The sequence below is a fragment of the Astyanax mexicanus genome, chromosome 18 (genome assembly GCF_023375975.1).
Source record: "Astyanax mexicanus isolate ESR-SI-001 chromosome 18, AstMex3_surface, whole genome shotgun sequence".
Taxonomy (NCBI): domain Eukaryota; kingdom Metazoa; phylum Chordata; class Actinopteri; order Characiformes; family Acestrorhamphidae; genus Astyanax; species Astyanax mexicanus.
This window is the reverse complement of record NC_064425.1, coordinates 32,433,508-32,449,276: the sequence shown is the minus strand read 5'-3', so window position 1 is coordinate 32,449,276 and position 15,769 is coordinate 32,433,508. Positions and strand designations below refer to the sequence as shown.

General features: G+C 44.8%; 1 protein-coding gene across 1 annotated transcript; it reads right to left on the bottom strand.

Annotated features, from left to right (window-relative positions):
* Positions 1 to 10,561: 10,561 nt before the first annotated feature.
* Positions 10,562 to 15,564, bottom strand: si:dkey-243k1.3 (endonuclease domain-containing 1 protein-like). Its single transcript, XM_007234516.4, has 3 exons — positions 15,198 to 15,564; positions 13,256 to 13,412; positions 10,562 to 11,084 (listed from the first exon to the last, which is right to left on the bottom strand). Exons 1-3 carry the CDS (start codon positions 15,495 to 15,497, stop codon positions 10,696 to 10,698), a joined length of 846 nt encoding a protein of 281 aa, XP_007234578.1. The 5' UTR covers positions 15,498 to 15,564; the 3' UTR covers positions 10,562 to 10,695.
* Between the last annotated feature and the right edge of the window lie 205 nt (positions 15,565 to 15,769).

Here is a 15,769-nt window from a genome sequence, read left to right as displayed (position 1 = left end):
AAGCCTAGTGTGAAATTCCGCTGGTCTGACGAGGCGGAGCGGCTTTCGAGGAGCTAAAAAGCCGGCTGTGCAATGCTCCGATTCTAGCGTATCCGAAGGTGTCTGAAAGTTTCATTGTGGATACTGATGCGAGCGACCACGGCCTCGGAGCAGTCCTGTCGCAGGTTCAGGACAGCTCCGAGCGCGTAATAGCGTACTATAGCCGCCGCCTGGACAAGGCGGAGCGCAACTATTGCGTAACGCGCCGGGAACTACTCGCGGTGGTCGAAAGCCTTAAACATTTCCGAGCGTACGTGTATGGGGTGCCCTTTCTGCTGCGCACTGACCACGCCTCGCTACAGTGGCTCATGCGTTTCCGGGAGCCCGAGGGCCAACTCGCGCGCTGGTTATCTAGACTCCAGGAGTATTGTTTCGAGGTTGTGCACCGCCCGGGCCGTGGCCACAGTAACGCGGATGCTTTGTCGCGCCGGCCGTGTGTGGCCGCCGACTGCAAACATTGTGCTCGTGCTGAGGAGAAATCTGCTGAGACCGCACGCTGCGCTGCAATCTCCGGGGATGTTACTGGCGCTGTCAGGGTGGCTCAGGTGTCCGTAGAGCAGCTCCGCGATGCGCAACGGGCGGAGCGCGAATTATCGTGGGCAGTACACGCGCTCAGTGCGAACGTCACACCGTCGTGGGGGGAGGTGGTGCCGCTGGGCCCGATTGCTAAGGCGTTGCGCTCCAACTGGGCTAGTTTTAGTTTGTCCGACGGCGTGCTGTGCCATACCTGGGAGGATACGGCGAACGGGCGGCACGTTTTTCAGGCGGTGGTACCGCGGGCGCTTAGGGGATCGGTCCTACGGGGAGTTCATGGGTCACCTGGGGCTGGGCACTTTGGTGTCACCAAGACTCTGAAGCGCCTGAGGCAACGCTTCTATTGGCCTGGGTGTAGAACCGACGTGGAACTCTTCGTGCACTGCTGTGACGTGTGCGCTGCCAAGAAGGGCCCCTCGAGGGTGCCCCGCGCCCCACTTCACCCTTACCAGTGCGGCAGCCCGATGGAGCGGGTGGCCGTGGACGTGCTGGGCCCCTTTCCGGTGATGGACTCTGGAAATCGCTTTATTCTGGTGGCGATGGACTATTTCACGAAGTGGCCAGAGGCCTACGCGGTGCCGGACCAAGGGGCGGTCACTGCTGCGGATATCCTGGTGCGGGAGTTCTTTTGCAGATTCGGGGTTCCGGAAGAACTGCACAGCGACCAGGGGAGAAATTTCGAGTCGGAGGTCATGGCGGAGGTCTGCCGCATCCTGGGAATCCATAAGACCAGGACGACGCCCCTTCATCCGCAAAGTGACGGACTGGTGGAACGTTTTAACCGCACGCTGGCAGCACAGTTGGCCATGGTGTCGGACAAGAACCAGCGTAACTGGGACAGGCACCTGCCGGTAGTGCTGCTGGCCTGTCGCTCCGCCTGTCGCTCCGCCGGCTCTGCTTATGTTCGGGCGCGAACTGAGGACGCCGGTTTCCCTGGCTTTTGGGGCGCCTCCTGATGGGGGCGGGTACGCTTCGGACACGCCCACTTTTGTCTCGGACCTTATGTCTTCGCTGGAATTAGCACACCGTCTAGCGCGCTCCAACCAGTCTGCTGCCGGACAGAAGCAGAAGCGTGCGTACGACACGCGCTGCTTTGGGGACCCGTTGGCGGTGGGGGCGAGGGTTTGGCTATATAACCCTCAGAAGAAGAAGGGACTGTGCCCGGTCGGCCTGGGTGGGTCCGTGCTTGGTGCTGTCCAGGCTGGGAGAGGTGGTGTATAAGATCCGGTGGGGCAGACGCACTATGATTGTGCACCGTGATAGGCTGGCCCCCTATAGGCCGAGACTGTTGGACACTGTGGACGGTGGTGCGGAGCCTGCCGGCCTTGCACTCGTGCCTGACCTGAACTCTGGCTCTTCGGAGCCGCTGGCAGACGGTGCCGTGCCCGGCCCCTCCAGGCTGCCGTGGGCACGGAGGCCGCCCGCCCGCCTTAATGACTTTGTTTGCGACTGATTGTAAAAAAAAAAAAAAATGTTCTGTTGTACACGGGGTTTGTGTTGGGTTGGTGGGGTCGCCGGGACGGCTGACCCTTGGGAGGGGGGCTATGTGGCGGCTCTGGGTTGTGTGTGTGGCTGCCTGCAGGCATGTTTCTGTTCTCCTGTGTGCGAGGATGACAGGGGTGGGGCATCTCCCTTGGGAGGGGTTATGCAGAGAGGGTGGGCACCACTCTGGATCTGCCATCTGGGAGACACACAGCTGGGTTGGTGGCCTTTGGGCTATTTGAGCTCTGTGGGGATGGTTTTAGCTCTCCTAGTCTTGTTAAAGACTGTAAGTGAGTGGCAAGCCGGTTCAATAAAGGAGCTGTTGAGCATTAAGCATGAGTCTCACGGGTCTTCCTTCCTCTTCCACGCCACAGTATTGTCACGCCACAGAGTACAGGTGTTCATGTGAGTGAAAAACCTGGGTGCAGATTCCCACCAATGTGCAAAAAAAAATAATTACAAAAAGAATAAAAAAATAAAATATAATATAAAATAGACATACAGATAGCTTTACAGTATAAACACTATACAGAATACACTCAATAACAATAAACATAATAACTTACACACATCTAGTGTGTGTGTGTGGAAGTGATGAAATAGTCCAGTAGGTGACAGAATAACTAGGAGTAAGTGCAGGTAAGGAATGAGTTGAGTGGGGAGTACAGGGGGCAGAATGCTGTGTAAAATGGGAAGTCTGATAGATGCAGTGTAAAGTAAAGTGCAGGGGGCAGAGTTTGTATGGGTGTCAGTGGGGTGGGGTGGGTTGGGTAGAACAGTGTTCTAAGGCAGCGCCCTGCCTTACCTTAATTTTCCTTAGTTTAAATTTTTGACTGTAGACAATGAACTCTATTCTTATTAAATGTGATGTACATATATATTGAAGGATATATACAGTGCCCTCCATAATTATTGGCACCCCTGGTTAAGATGTGTTCTTTAGCTTCTCATAAATTGAGTTTTGTTCAAAATAATATAGGACCACGATGGAAAAAAAAGTAAAGTCCAACCTTTAACTCAAGTAAATTTTAAGGGGGAAATAAAATCCCCCTTAAATAAATAATTAAAAATAATTATTCTTCATAAAATCACCTGTTCCACAATTATTGGCACCCCTAACAATTCTTAGGAAATAAATTTAATAAAAGTATTTCTGTCACTTCTACAGTAGTTTACGAAGTTGATCAGAGTATGTAGGAACATTTAATTAGTAATTCACAACTTCCTGTTTCCCTGGGGTATAAATATGACGTGACACAGAGGCCATTTATCTTCAACATGGGAAAGACAAAGGAACATACCATTCAAGTGAGGCAGATGTGTGTTGACCTTCACAAGTCAGGCAATGGCTACAAGAAAATCGCTACTCGCCTACACCTGTCCACATCTACTGTCAGAGGAATTATTAAGAAGTTTAAAACAACTGGAACAGTGGTAAACAAGCCTGGACGAGGACGCAAGTTTATTTTGCCACCACGCACAGTGAGGAGGATGATAATGAAATAAAAAGTTCTCCAAAGCTCACTGTTACAGAATTGCAACAAATGGTAGCTTCTTGGGGTCACAAAGTCTCCAAAACAACCATCAGGCGCTATCTACATGCCAACAAGCTGTTTGGGAGGCATGCACGGAAGAAACCATTTCTCACTCACAATCATAAACGCAAACGTTTGGAGTTTGCTAAGCGGTACTGGGACTTCAACTGGGACCGTGTGCTTTGGTCAGATGAAACAAAGATAGAGCTTTTTGGCAACAAATGCTCTAAGTGGGTCTGGCGTAACACAAGAGCTGAGTATGCAGAAAAGCACCTCATGCCCACTGTGAAATACGGCGGGGGATCAGTGATGCTGTGGGCCTGTTTCTCTTCTAAAGGCCCTGGGAACCTTGTTAGGGTGCATGGCATCATTAATGCTCTAAAATACCAGGCCATTTTAAAACAAAATCTGGTGGCTTCTGCCCGAAAGCTGAAGATGGGTCGTCACTGGGTCTTTCAGCAAGATAATGACCCTAAACATGTGGCCAAATCTACACAGAAATGGTTCACCGCACACAGAATCAAGCTCCTCCCATGGCCATCTCAGTCCCCAGACCTCAACCCCATTGAAAACCTGTGGGGTGAGCTGAAGAGGAGAGTGCAGAGGAGAGGACCCAGGTCGTTGGATGATTTAGAGAGAATGTGCAAAGAGGAATGGTCAAAGATCCCTCTTTCTGTATTCTCCCATCTTGTGAAACATTACAGGAGAAGATTAGGTGCTGTTTTGTTGGCAAAGGGGGTTGTACAAAGTATTAACATCAGGGGTGCTAATAATTGTGGCACACATGATTTGATGTTAAATAATTATTTCTTAATGTGGGATTTTTTTCCTACTGAATAAATTCACTTGAGTTAAAGGTTGTATTTTACTCTTTTTTTCCATCGTGGTCCTATATTATTTTGAACAAAACTCAATTTATGAGAAGCTAAAGAACACATCTTAACCAGGGGTGCCAATAATTATGGAGGGCACTGTATATTATATCCTTCAAATATCCAGCTGTAAAGAAAATCTGATGAAGCAATGTCATCAAAGCATTCGAGAGTCATTCGACAGGAGGAAGTTCATCTGCTATCTTATCACCGCATCTCATTCTTGTCATTGTGATTGCAAAGTTGCAAAGTAGATTTTGAAATTAAGTTTGAGAAGCCAATGATATGCACATAGCTTAACAGTACAAAATTACAAAGAAATAATAAAGAAAGTGGATATCTGAAGATGTCTGTAGGAACGTGTGTGAAGATTTGCCATTGGACAGTAGGACCATGCATCATGCTTGTCACTCTGATTGCAAATTTTCGCTTTTTTTTAATGAAATATATGTGATCACACACAGTACAGTCAGCAGTGAAATGCTATTGGGATGGAAGTTAAAAACTTAATTTAAATGTGTGGAAGAACACTGTTTGAGTCATTATATATATTTATTTTTTAACTTGGGACCAAGGGGCGGTCACTACTGCGGATATCCTGGTGCGGGAGTTCTTTTGCAGATTCGGGGTTCCGGAAGAACTGCACAGCGACCAGGGGAGAAATTTCGAGTCGGAGGTCATGGCGGAGGTCTGCCGCATCCTGGGAATCCATAAGACCAGGACGACGCCCCTTCATCCGCAAAGTGACGGACTGGTGGAACGTTTTAACCGCACGCTGGCAGCGCAGTTGGCCATGGTGTCGGACAAGAACCAGCGTAACTGGGACAGGCACCTGCCGGTAGTGCTGCTGGCCTGTCGCTCCGCCGTGCCGGAGACGACGGGATTCACGCCGGCTCTGCTTATGTTCGGGCGCGAACTGAGGACGCCGGTCTCCCTGGCTTTTGGGGCGCCTCCTGATGGGGGCGGGTACGCTTCGGACACGCCCACTTTTGTCTCGGACCTTATGTCTTCGCTGGAATTAGCACACCGTCTAGCGCGCTCCAACCAGTCTGCTGCCAGACAGAAGCAGAAGCGTGCGTACGACACGCGCTGCTTTGGGGACCCGTTGGCGGTGGGGGCGAGGGTTTGGCTATATAACCCTCAGAAGAAGAAGGGACTGTGCCCGGTCGGCCTGGGTGGGTCCGTGCTTGGTGCTGTCCAGGCTGGGAGAGGTGGTGTATAAGATCCGGTGGGGCAGACGCACTATGATTGTGCACGGTGATAGGCTGGCCCCCTATAGGCCGAGACTGTTGGACACTGTGGACGGTGGTGCGGAGCCTGCCGGCCTTGCACTCGTGCCTGACCTGAACTCTGGCTCTTCGGAGCCGCTGGCAGGCGGTGCCGTGCCCGGCCCCTCCAGGCTGCCGCGGGCACGGAGGCCGCCCGCCCGCCTTAATGACTTTGTTTGCGACTGATTGTAAAAAAAAAAAAAAAAATGTTCTGTTGTACACGGGGTTTGTGTTGGGTTGGTGGGGTCGCCGGGACGGCTGACCCTTGGGAGGGGGGCTATGTGGCGGCTCTGGGTTGTGTGTGTGGCTGCCTGCAGGCATGTTTCTGTTCTCCTGTGTGCGAGGATGACAGGGGTGGGGCATCTCCCTTGGGAGGGGTTATGCAGAGAGGGTGGGCACCACTCTGGATCTGCCATCTGGGAGACACACAGCTGGGTTGGTGGCCTTTGGGCTATTTGAGCTCTGTGGGGATGGTTTTAGCTCTCCTAGTCTTGTTAAAGACTGTAAGTGAGTGGCAAGCCGGTTCAATAAAGGAGCTGTTGAGCATTAAGCATGAGTCTCACGGGTCTTCCTTCCTCTTCCACGCCACAGTATTGTCACGCCACAGAGTACAGGTGTTCATGTGAGTGAAAAACCTGGGTGCAGATTCCCACCAATGTGCAAAAAAAAATAATTACAAAAAGAATAAAAAAATAAAATATAATATAAAATAGACATACAGATAGCTTTACAGTATAAACACTATACAGAATACACTCAATAACAATAAACATAATAACTTACACACATCTAGTGTGTGTGTGTGGAAGTGATGAAATAGTCCAGTAGGTGACAGAATAACTAGGAGTAAGTGCAGGTAAGGAATGAGTTGAGTGGGGAGTACAGGGGGCAGAATGCTGTGTAAAATGGGAAGTCTGATAGATGCAGTGTAAAGTAAAGTGCAGGGGGCAGAGTTTGTATGGGTGTCAGTGGGGTGGATTGGGTAGAACAGTGTTCTAAGGCAGCACCCTGCCTTACCTTAATTTTCCTTAGTTTAAATTTTTGACTGTAGACAATGAACTCTATTCTTATTAAATGTGATGTACATATATATTGAAGGATATATATATTATATCCTTCAAATATCCAGCTGTAAAGAAAATCTGATGAAGCAATGTCATCAAAGCATTCGAGAGTCATTCGACAGGAGGAAGTTCATCTGCTATCTTATCACCGCATCTCATTCTTGTCATTGTGATTGCAAAGTTGCAAAGTAGATTTTGAAATTAAGTTTGAGAAGCCAATGATATGCACATAGCTTAACAGTACAAAATTACAAAGAAATAATAAAGAAAGTGGATATCTGAAGATGTCTGTAGGAACATGTGTGAAGATTTGCCATTGGACAGTAGGACCATGCATCATGCTTGTCACTCTGATTGCAAATTTTCGCTTTTTTTTTTAATGAAATATATGTGATCACACACAGTACAGTCAGCAGTGAAATGCTATTGGGATGGAAGTTAAAAACTTAATTTAAATGTGTGGAAGAACACTGTTTGAGTCATTATATATATTTATTTTTTAACTTGATGAGTAACACTAACACCTTTTACAGTATGCATACTGTGTTTGTCTCCCCCCCCCCCCCCCCCCTTCACTTACTATCAGTGTGTAGCCATTCCCCACAGGCTACCTTCCCCAATGTGTTGACTTAAAATATATATATTGTGGTACAGCTGACACATACAACACACAAACACACAACCTGAGAAATACAAAAACACACACAGAGTGGATGTAAGTAAAGCTAACAAGGCAACAGCTCTATATTGTGGTCAGTAATATACATTCAGTAGAGGAGAGCAGTGGTGAGAAGTCAGTAGGGGTGAGTAGTGTTCAGTTAGGGGTCAGTGGAAGACAATATGTTTCAGTAGAAGTCATTAATGAACCAGTAGCAGTCAGTAGATATGAATGTGCAGATGTGTAGAAATGATTGGGTTTAGTAGGAGTGAGTAATGGGTTAATAGGTGTGAGTAAGGAGTCAGTATGGATGTGTAGGTGTGATTGGGGTTAGTAGGTGTGAGTAAGGGATCAGTAGGGATTTGTAGGGATCATTGGGGTCAGTAGGTGTGAGTAAGTGGTCAGTAGGGATTCCTAGGGAAGATTGGGTTTAGTAGGAGAGAGTAAGGGGTCAGTAGGGATTCCTAGGGAAGATTGGGTTTAGTAGGAGAGTAAGGGGTCAGTAGGGATTCGTGGGGAAGATTGGGTTTAGTAGGAGAGTAAGGGGTCAGTAGGGATTCGTGGGGAAGATTGGGTTTAGTAGGAGAGTAAGGGGTCAGTAGGGATTCGTAGTGAAGATTGGGTTTAGTAGGAGAGAGTAATGGGTCAGTAGGGATTCGTAGTGAAGATTGGGTTTAGTAGGAGAGAGTAATGGGTCAGTAGGGATTCGTAGTGAAGATTGGGTTTAGTAGGAGAGAGTAAGGGGTCAGTAGGGATTTGTAGGGATAACTGGGTTTAGTAGGAGAGAGTAAGGGGTCAGTAGGGATTTGTAGGGAATATTGGGTTTAGTAGGAGAGAGTAATGGGTCAGTAGGGATTCGTAGTGAAGATTGGGTTTAGTAGGAGAGAGTAAGGGGTCAGTAGGGATTTGTAGGGATAACTGCGTTTAGTAGGAGAGAGTAAGGGGTCAGTAGGGATTTGTAGGGAATATTGGGTTTAGTAGGAGAGAGTAAGGGGTCAGTAGGGATTTGTAGGGAAGATTGGGTTTAGTAGGAGAGAGTAAGGGGTCAGTAGGTATTTGTAGAAATGATTTGGTTTAGTAGGAGAGAGTGAGGGGTCAGTAGGGATTCGTAGGGAAGATTGGGTTTAGGAGGAGAGTAAGGGGTCAGTAGGGATTCGTAGTGAAGATTGGGTTTAGTAGGAGAGAGTAATGGGTCAGTAGGGATTCGTAGTGAAGATTGGGTTTAGTAGGAGAGAGTAAGGGGTCAGTAGGGATTTGTAGGGATAACTGGGTTTAGTAGGAGAGAGTAAGGGGTCAGTAGGGATTTGTAGGGAATATTGGGTTTAGTAGGAGAGAGTAAGGGGTCAGTAGGGATTTGTAGGGAAGATTGGGTTTAGTAGGAGAGAGTAAGGGGTCAGTAGGTATTTGTAGAAATGATTTGGTTTAGTAGGAGAGAGTGAGGGGTCAGTAGGGATTCGTAGGGAAGATTGGGTTTAGGAGGAGAGAGTAAGGGGTCAGTAGGGATTCGTAGGGAAGATTGGGTTTAGGAGGAGAGAGTAAGGGGTCAGTAGGGATTCATAGGGAAGATTGGGTTTAGTAGGAGAGAGTAAGTGGTTAATAGGGATTCCTAGGGAAGATTGGGTTTAGTAGGAGAGAGTAAGGGGTCAGTAGGGATTTGTAGGGAAGATTGGGTTTAGTAGGAGAGAGTAAGAGGTCAGTAGGGATTTGTAGGGAAGATTGGGTTTAGTAGAAGAGAGTAAGGGGTCAGTAGGGATTCGTAGGGATGACTGGGTTTAGTAGGTGTGAGTAATGGGTTAATAGGGGTGAGTAAGGAGTCAGTATGGATGTGTAGGGATGATTGGGGTCAGTAGGGGTGAGTAAGGGATCAGTAGGGATTTGTAGGGAAGGTTGGGTTTAGTAGGAGAGAGTAAGGGGTCAGTAGGGATTTGTAGGGATGATTGGGGTCAGTAGGTGTGAGTAAGGGATCAGTAGGGATTTGTAGGGATGATTGGGGTCAGTAGGTGTAAGTAAGGGATCAGTTGGTATTTGTAGGGATGATTGGGGTCAGTAGGTGTAAGTAAGGGATCAGTAGGTATTAATAGAAATTATTGGGTTTAGTAGGAGAGAGTAAGGGGTCAGTAGGGATGATTGGGGTCAGTAGGTGTGAGTAAGGGATCAGTAGGGATGATTGGGGTCAGTAGGTGTGAGTAAGGGAATCAGTAGGGATTTGTAGGGATGATTGGGGGCAGTAGGTGTGAGTAAGGGATCAGTAGGGATTTGTAGGGATGATTGGGGGCAGTAGGTGTGAGTAAGGGATCAGTAGGGATTTGTAGGGATGATTAGGGTCAGAAGGTGTGAGAAAGGAATCAGTAGGGATTTGTAGGGATGATTGGGGTCAGTAGGTGTGAGTAAGTGATCAGTAGGGATTTGTAGGGATGATTGGGGTCAGTAGGTGTGAGTAAGGGATCAGTATGGATGTGTAGGGATGATTGGGGTCAGTAGGTGTGAGTAAGGGATCAGTAGGGATGATTAGGGTCAGTAGGTGTGAGTAAGGGATCAGTAGGTATTTGTAGGGATGATTGGGGTCAGTAGGTGTGAGTAAGGGATTAGTAGGGATTTGTAGGGATGATTGGGGTCAGTAGGTGTAAGTAAGGGATCAGTAGGTGTTTGTAGAAATGATTGGGTTTAGTAGGAGAGAGTAAGGGGTCAGTAGGGATTTGTAGGGATGATTGGGGTCAGTAGGTGTGAGTAAGGGATCAGTAGGGACTTGTAGGAATGTTTAGGGTTAGTATTCAGTAAGAGGTCAGTTGAAGTCTGTAGGGGTCAGTGGGAGTGTGTAGGGGTCAGTAGAAGCACACTTTACAAAGACATGGCTGTGGAAGAAGAGGGTACAGGCACTGGACTGTCCTGAAGTTATGAATTGTCTCCAGTATAGTTGACGAGATAAAACATGAAATATCTTGGGTTCATGCTTTCTACAATCAAACAATCTAGTCCAAATGTCTGAAACAGACTGTATGTTGTACTCTTTTATTATTGACAGGAGTAAAATTATAGAGGAGACACAGATCAACAGAAAGGCTGTTAAGATGTACCACCTTATTAATATAATAAACACCCATACCAGTGGTTGGATATGCTTTTTTTTTATTGTGTTTTTGAATCTTGAACAGTTTTTACAGAACATGCTGCATCTTCAAGTTCATGATGTTATATGTGATGTGTATCTTTAATAGCTGATTTAAGAATTAATAATACATTCTGTTACTGGCACTGGTTGTAGAACAGCTCCCCTACTGGAGTGTTGGAGTATTTCTGAAGGAACTGAACCAGCTTACTCAGAGTGTACTCCTCAACTAAATTCTGGTCTGTGTTGAGGGCAATTGCTGCTCCGCTGCTAACCGGACGGCCGTTGTTGTCGGTGCAGCAGTAGGCGTTCCACACGTACTCTGGGATGTTGACCCGTTGGACGTTATTCTTGATGATCCAGTTGTTGGCAGAGGGGATGGCACCAACCAGTACGTAGGCCTTGTCGCACTGAGACTTGAACATGCTAGCCAGTTTGGACTCGTGATTAGCCCAGGCATTCTGGTTAAGTTTTGGGTTTTGTGGCACAATATTAGTGAGGGTGAATGTGGCGTTACGGCTCGGGACTAGAAGTGAAAAAATAAAATAAGACAGTATTAGACATGAGACACCAGGTATAGAAGAAATATAATACACCATTTAACCCCTAACAGGCCTTGGCCTGTATACAGACTACAAGTGTAGTTGATACAGATCCCATTTTCTCTGCTGTAAAATTATTTATTTACATTCTGAAACATTGACGGCTTTGGAGACTCTCCTTTTAAACACTTAGAAAAGCTGTTTGTTCAATCTCTGCTTCACTTAATAATTTCAGATCAGTAAGAGGAATAAACCCTAAATACTGCATATTCGAAAATAGACATAAAATTTAGACAATGATAAAAAAACAAAAGATTAGACACTTTCTTGTATTCAAGAAAATATTGAGTGTAAAATGATCATAAAAAGTTCAGGAAAGTGCCAATTTTATTATTTTATTCATTATATTTGGACAGGTGCATATTTTCTTCCCATTTTTAAAAATATTTTTTTACAATTACAGTTCGGATTTTCAGTAGTGTTTCTTATTAAACATGAAGCCTTAAGTAATGTTTTACTTAATCCTCAAGATATAGGTGTGTTATATCAGGCAGAGAAGTTACAAAAACAAAACATTTCTACTTTGTTTTATAATTACCATTTTCTAGCCTTCATTTATATTTCTGTAAGGCCCTTTCACACAAATGACAATTATTTGTGTAAAGGATCCTTCAGACAGTTTGATACGTTTTTAAATCTTCTATTTCAACTCAAAAAAGTGTATTAAATCTACAACTATAATAAATATCCACTCGTTCTGTTTCTTTGTCCACTTTTGCTCTTTTTAACCGTAGAATGTCTAAAGGTATGATCTCTTTTGTACGGCACACAGACCGTGTTGGTTAGACATCATTAGGTCACATTTTTAGAAACTCAATCATTACTTCTTTTGTCAGGTATTACACTTACAGTACCTGAACTGCTGCCTGTGATGGAACATGGCAGCACTGTTCAAATTTGACACTGGTCAAATAAAATCATATCAAAATTTGGTAAATTATTTGGTTGCAGACTGTTGTTTTCCAATCACACAGAATTGTGGCTGTAGAGAGCTGCATATGCAGCTTGAATTAGGGCGTTTCAGCGTGTATTCGTTCTCGTAATGACAGGAAAAGTAGACCTTGCGCCATTTGAAACACGCAAAATACACTAATGCTGATTCTCTTAATAAATCAAGGGCGTATTTTGTGCGCAACATGAAATAAACCAATCAGCATGTCACTTGCCATTCCCTTTAAGAGCCAGGTGAGCTCTGACTTTGGTGAATTGCTATTTTAACGGTCCAGCTACCTGCACATGTCCAACACTTCTCAGCGGAGGAAACTGACCTGCTTGTTCATATGCTGTGAAGGTGCACCAGCAGCTCATTTACAAGAACAGCAATTTTATTTTATTTACTATTCTGTTTTATGTTAATATAAAAGTTGCAGTTGTGTTGCTGTGTGTTCACCTGCATGACCAAGATAGCAATGAACATCTGACTGTTGTCAAGGTTTTTATCAGTCAGTTTAGCAGCAAATTAAACCTCTGTTTAATTTGCCAAGAAATTAAATCTAGCCACACCAGAAATGTGCCTGAACACACCTCTTTTCCAGATCACCACGTCCATCATCGTAGATATATATTTATAAACTCCATTGCTATTTAAACGATGCAGATGGAAAATTCACTGTTGTCGGTGTGTAAGATACCAATGATCATGTAAGATAGCACCCACTCTCTCTGTATCTCCATATATCTTTTTCTCTCTTGCTCACTCTCTAAAGTACGTTTGAAACGTTTTAAAGGGAGTAACAATATATTTATTTTATTAACGCAAAACACATTAATAGGCAAAAACAGTAATACATTTTTTATTATTATTTTATGAAAAATTTGAAGAACAGAATGCTATTAAAACACTGTTTTTGGTTATCAAACAGACTCAAATAATATTTTATAGCATTTTATAGCAGTCCACTGGACACGAATAAGCTGCTGAGCAGCTAGAATCATCTAGGTATTTTTTAATGTTTCAGTTTGTAAATTGGGTTGAAATTTGATGGGAACAGGGCTGCTGTGGAAACGTATTTATTGCAGTGTCGCAGCCAGTATTGCATCATTCCTTAACAATATCAGAGTCAGAGGAGTGTGACTGACTGTGGTTAGTGAATACCTGCATGATGTCCGTTGGGATTGAGGTGGCCTCGGTCAAACCCTGAGTTGGTGTAGTCTTCGTTCAGGGCCTGACGCTCACCCTGGTACACACCGGGATAATCCAGCCCCAGATAATACCCGTCCCGCATCTCACCGGCCCAGTTCTGATTCACCAGCTGGAAAACACAACTTGCAATGTAAAGCAGGGGTGGGGGAAAAAAGGTTGATATTTTGATATATTATTTTGTTTTAGTTTGCAATACATTATGGATATGTGGTGACAAATATACATATAGTTATTGACACATAGGCGCTGTAAACTCCCTGATTCCCACCCCCAATTAGACTTACTAAAATCATTGTTTTATTACTCTACATGGTGGCAACACACACAGATATCATAGCGATACCACAGCAACACACACAGATACCACAGCAACACACACAGATACTATAGAGATACCACAGCAACACACACAGATACCATAGAGATACCACAGCAACCCACACAGATACCACAGAAACCCACACATGTCACAGCAACTCATGTAGGTACCACAGCAACCCACACTGATGCCACAGAAACCCATACAGATACCACAGCAAGCCATACAGATACCACAGTGAAGGTGTGGTTATCTCCAATCACACCCTTTACTAGCAAACCCTACAGATACCACAACTCACACTGATACCAGAGGAACGCATGCAGACAACACACAAACCCATACAGATACCACAGCAACCCATACAGATACCACAGCAACTCATAAATATGCCACATCATCCCAAGCTGATATCATACCAATCCATAAAGATGCCACAACAAACCATACAGATGCCACAACAAACCATACAGATGCCACAGCAACCCACATAGATATCACAGCAACATACACAGATAGCACAGCAACCCATGCAGATACCACAGCAAACTCTACAGATGCCACATCAACTTATACAGGTAACACAACAACCCACACAGATGTCACAGAAACCCATACCGAGTACCACAGCAATACATGCAGACACCACAACAACCCACACAGATAACACATCATCCCATACAGATACCACAGCAACCCAGAGATACCACAGCAACCCACACAGATACCACAGCAATCCATGCTGATATGCTTATGACGTCTGAACACACATATGATCTGATTATTTACAACAAATAACAATGCGTTAATGGTCTTAACAGGTCTGAAATAAGAAACAAATCCAGTATGCCTGCAGTCTGAACACAGCCATAGTGAATCTGATTTTAAAAAGTAACATTTGACATCTTTACACTGCCTGAAAAAAAATTAGATCTACGTCACACGAAATCAAAATAAAATCACTTTACCTGGTAATATGAATGTAGTCCTTAATGCAGACTAGGGGTGGGACAAAATAAAGATATGATGATATAATGTAACGTTTTGTTCCATTCTGTTATCAATACATGTTGTAACATTTTTATTATTGTTTTTTTTTTCTGTAAGCCTATGTTACATAGTTTAAAGAGATGTTATTGTAGTGTAGTTTTAGTGGGTTCTACCTGCACATTTTAACAGCATCAGAATGGTTGCAATTTATGGCAGTTTATGACTATTTTACAACATTGGAATAATTAAAGCCATGCCTTGAAGAGCTACAGTCAGTGAATTTGTGTTAGAGCGACGTGAGGGAGCTTAGCTATGCAGTTTATTCTACTTTGTTTCGTACTTGTTTTTATCTTATTTAATTATTTAGGAGTATTTTATCCTCTCCAGAGTGAAGTATTGTAGAGAATTGTCTTGTGATATATCGAGTATCGCAGAATCACAGTATCATGATATCATCATTATCGTGGACAACATATCATGATAATATCGTATCGTGATCATTAATGCAGACACAAGTCACAGCAATTGATTATCTGTTTTATCATCACTATTTAATATCAGCTGCTAATATTAAATTAAACTCACCTGCGGCTCCACAAACCAGCGCGTCTCCCTGCCGCCGCCGTTACTGGGCCCGAAGATGTAGGCGGAGTAGACAGCGATGCGCTTGTATGTATCGTACAGCGTGGCAAAGTGAAACGTGTTCTGGAAACGCTGGCAGAGCCTGGCAGCACCTGGTGTAGCTGATCCATACTGTGGCACGTTATTTTTGTAGAAGAACTTTATACAATCCGGCTCATTCTGGAAGTTAGGCACCACGTCAGCCGCAGTGAAGACCAGGAGGACGCTCACCGTGAACCACAGAAACCCACAGAACCCATACATGATCCAGCACTGACACTAAAATCTCCAAACCACAACTTCACTACTGACCAACAGAAATCCAAGCTGACCCTCCACCCTTATATACACCGCCTTATCTCTCTTTTTTACACTTTTCCCTTTTTTTTTTTTTTTTTTTTTTACACATTATCAGACTTTAGACAAGGTAACCCAGCAACAGGGAGGGAGTGAGGTCATGTAAACAGAGCATTCATTTCCTCGTTGGTTGGGTCAGTGTTTTTTTATTTGTAGTTTTTACAGAAAAATTCTACCCA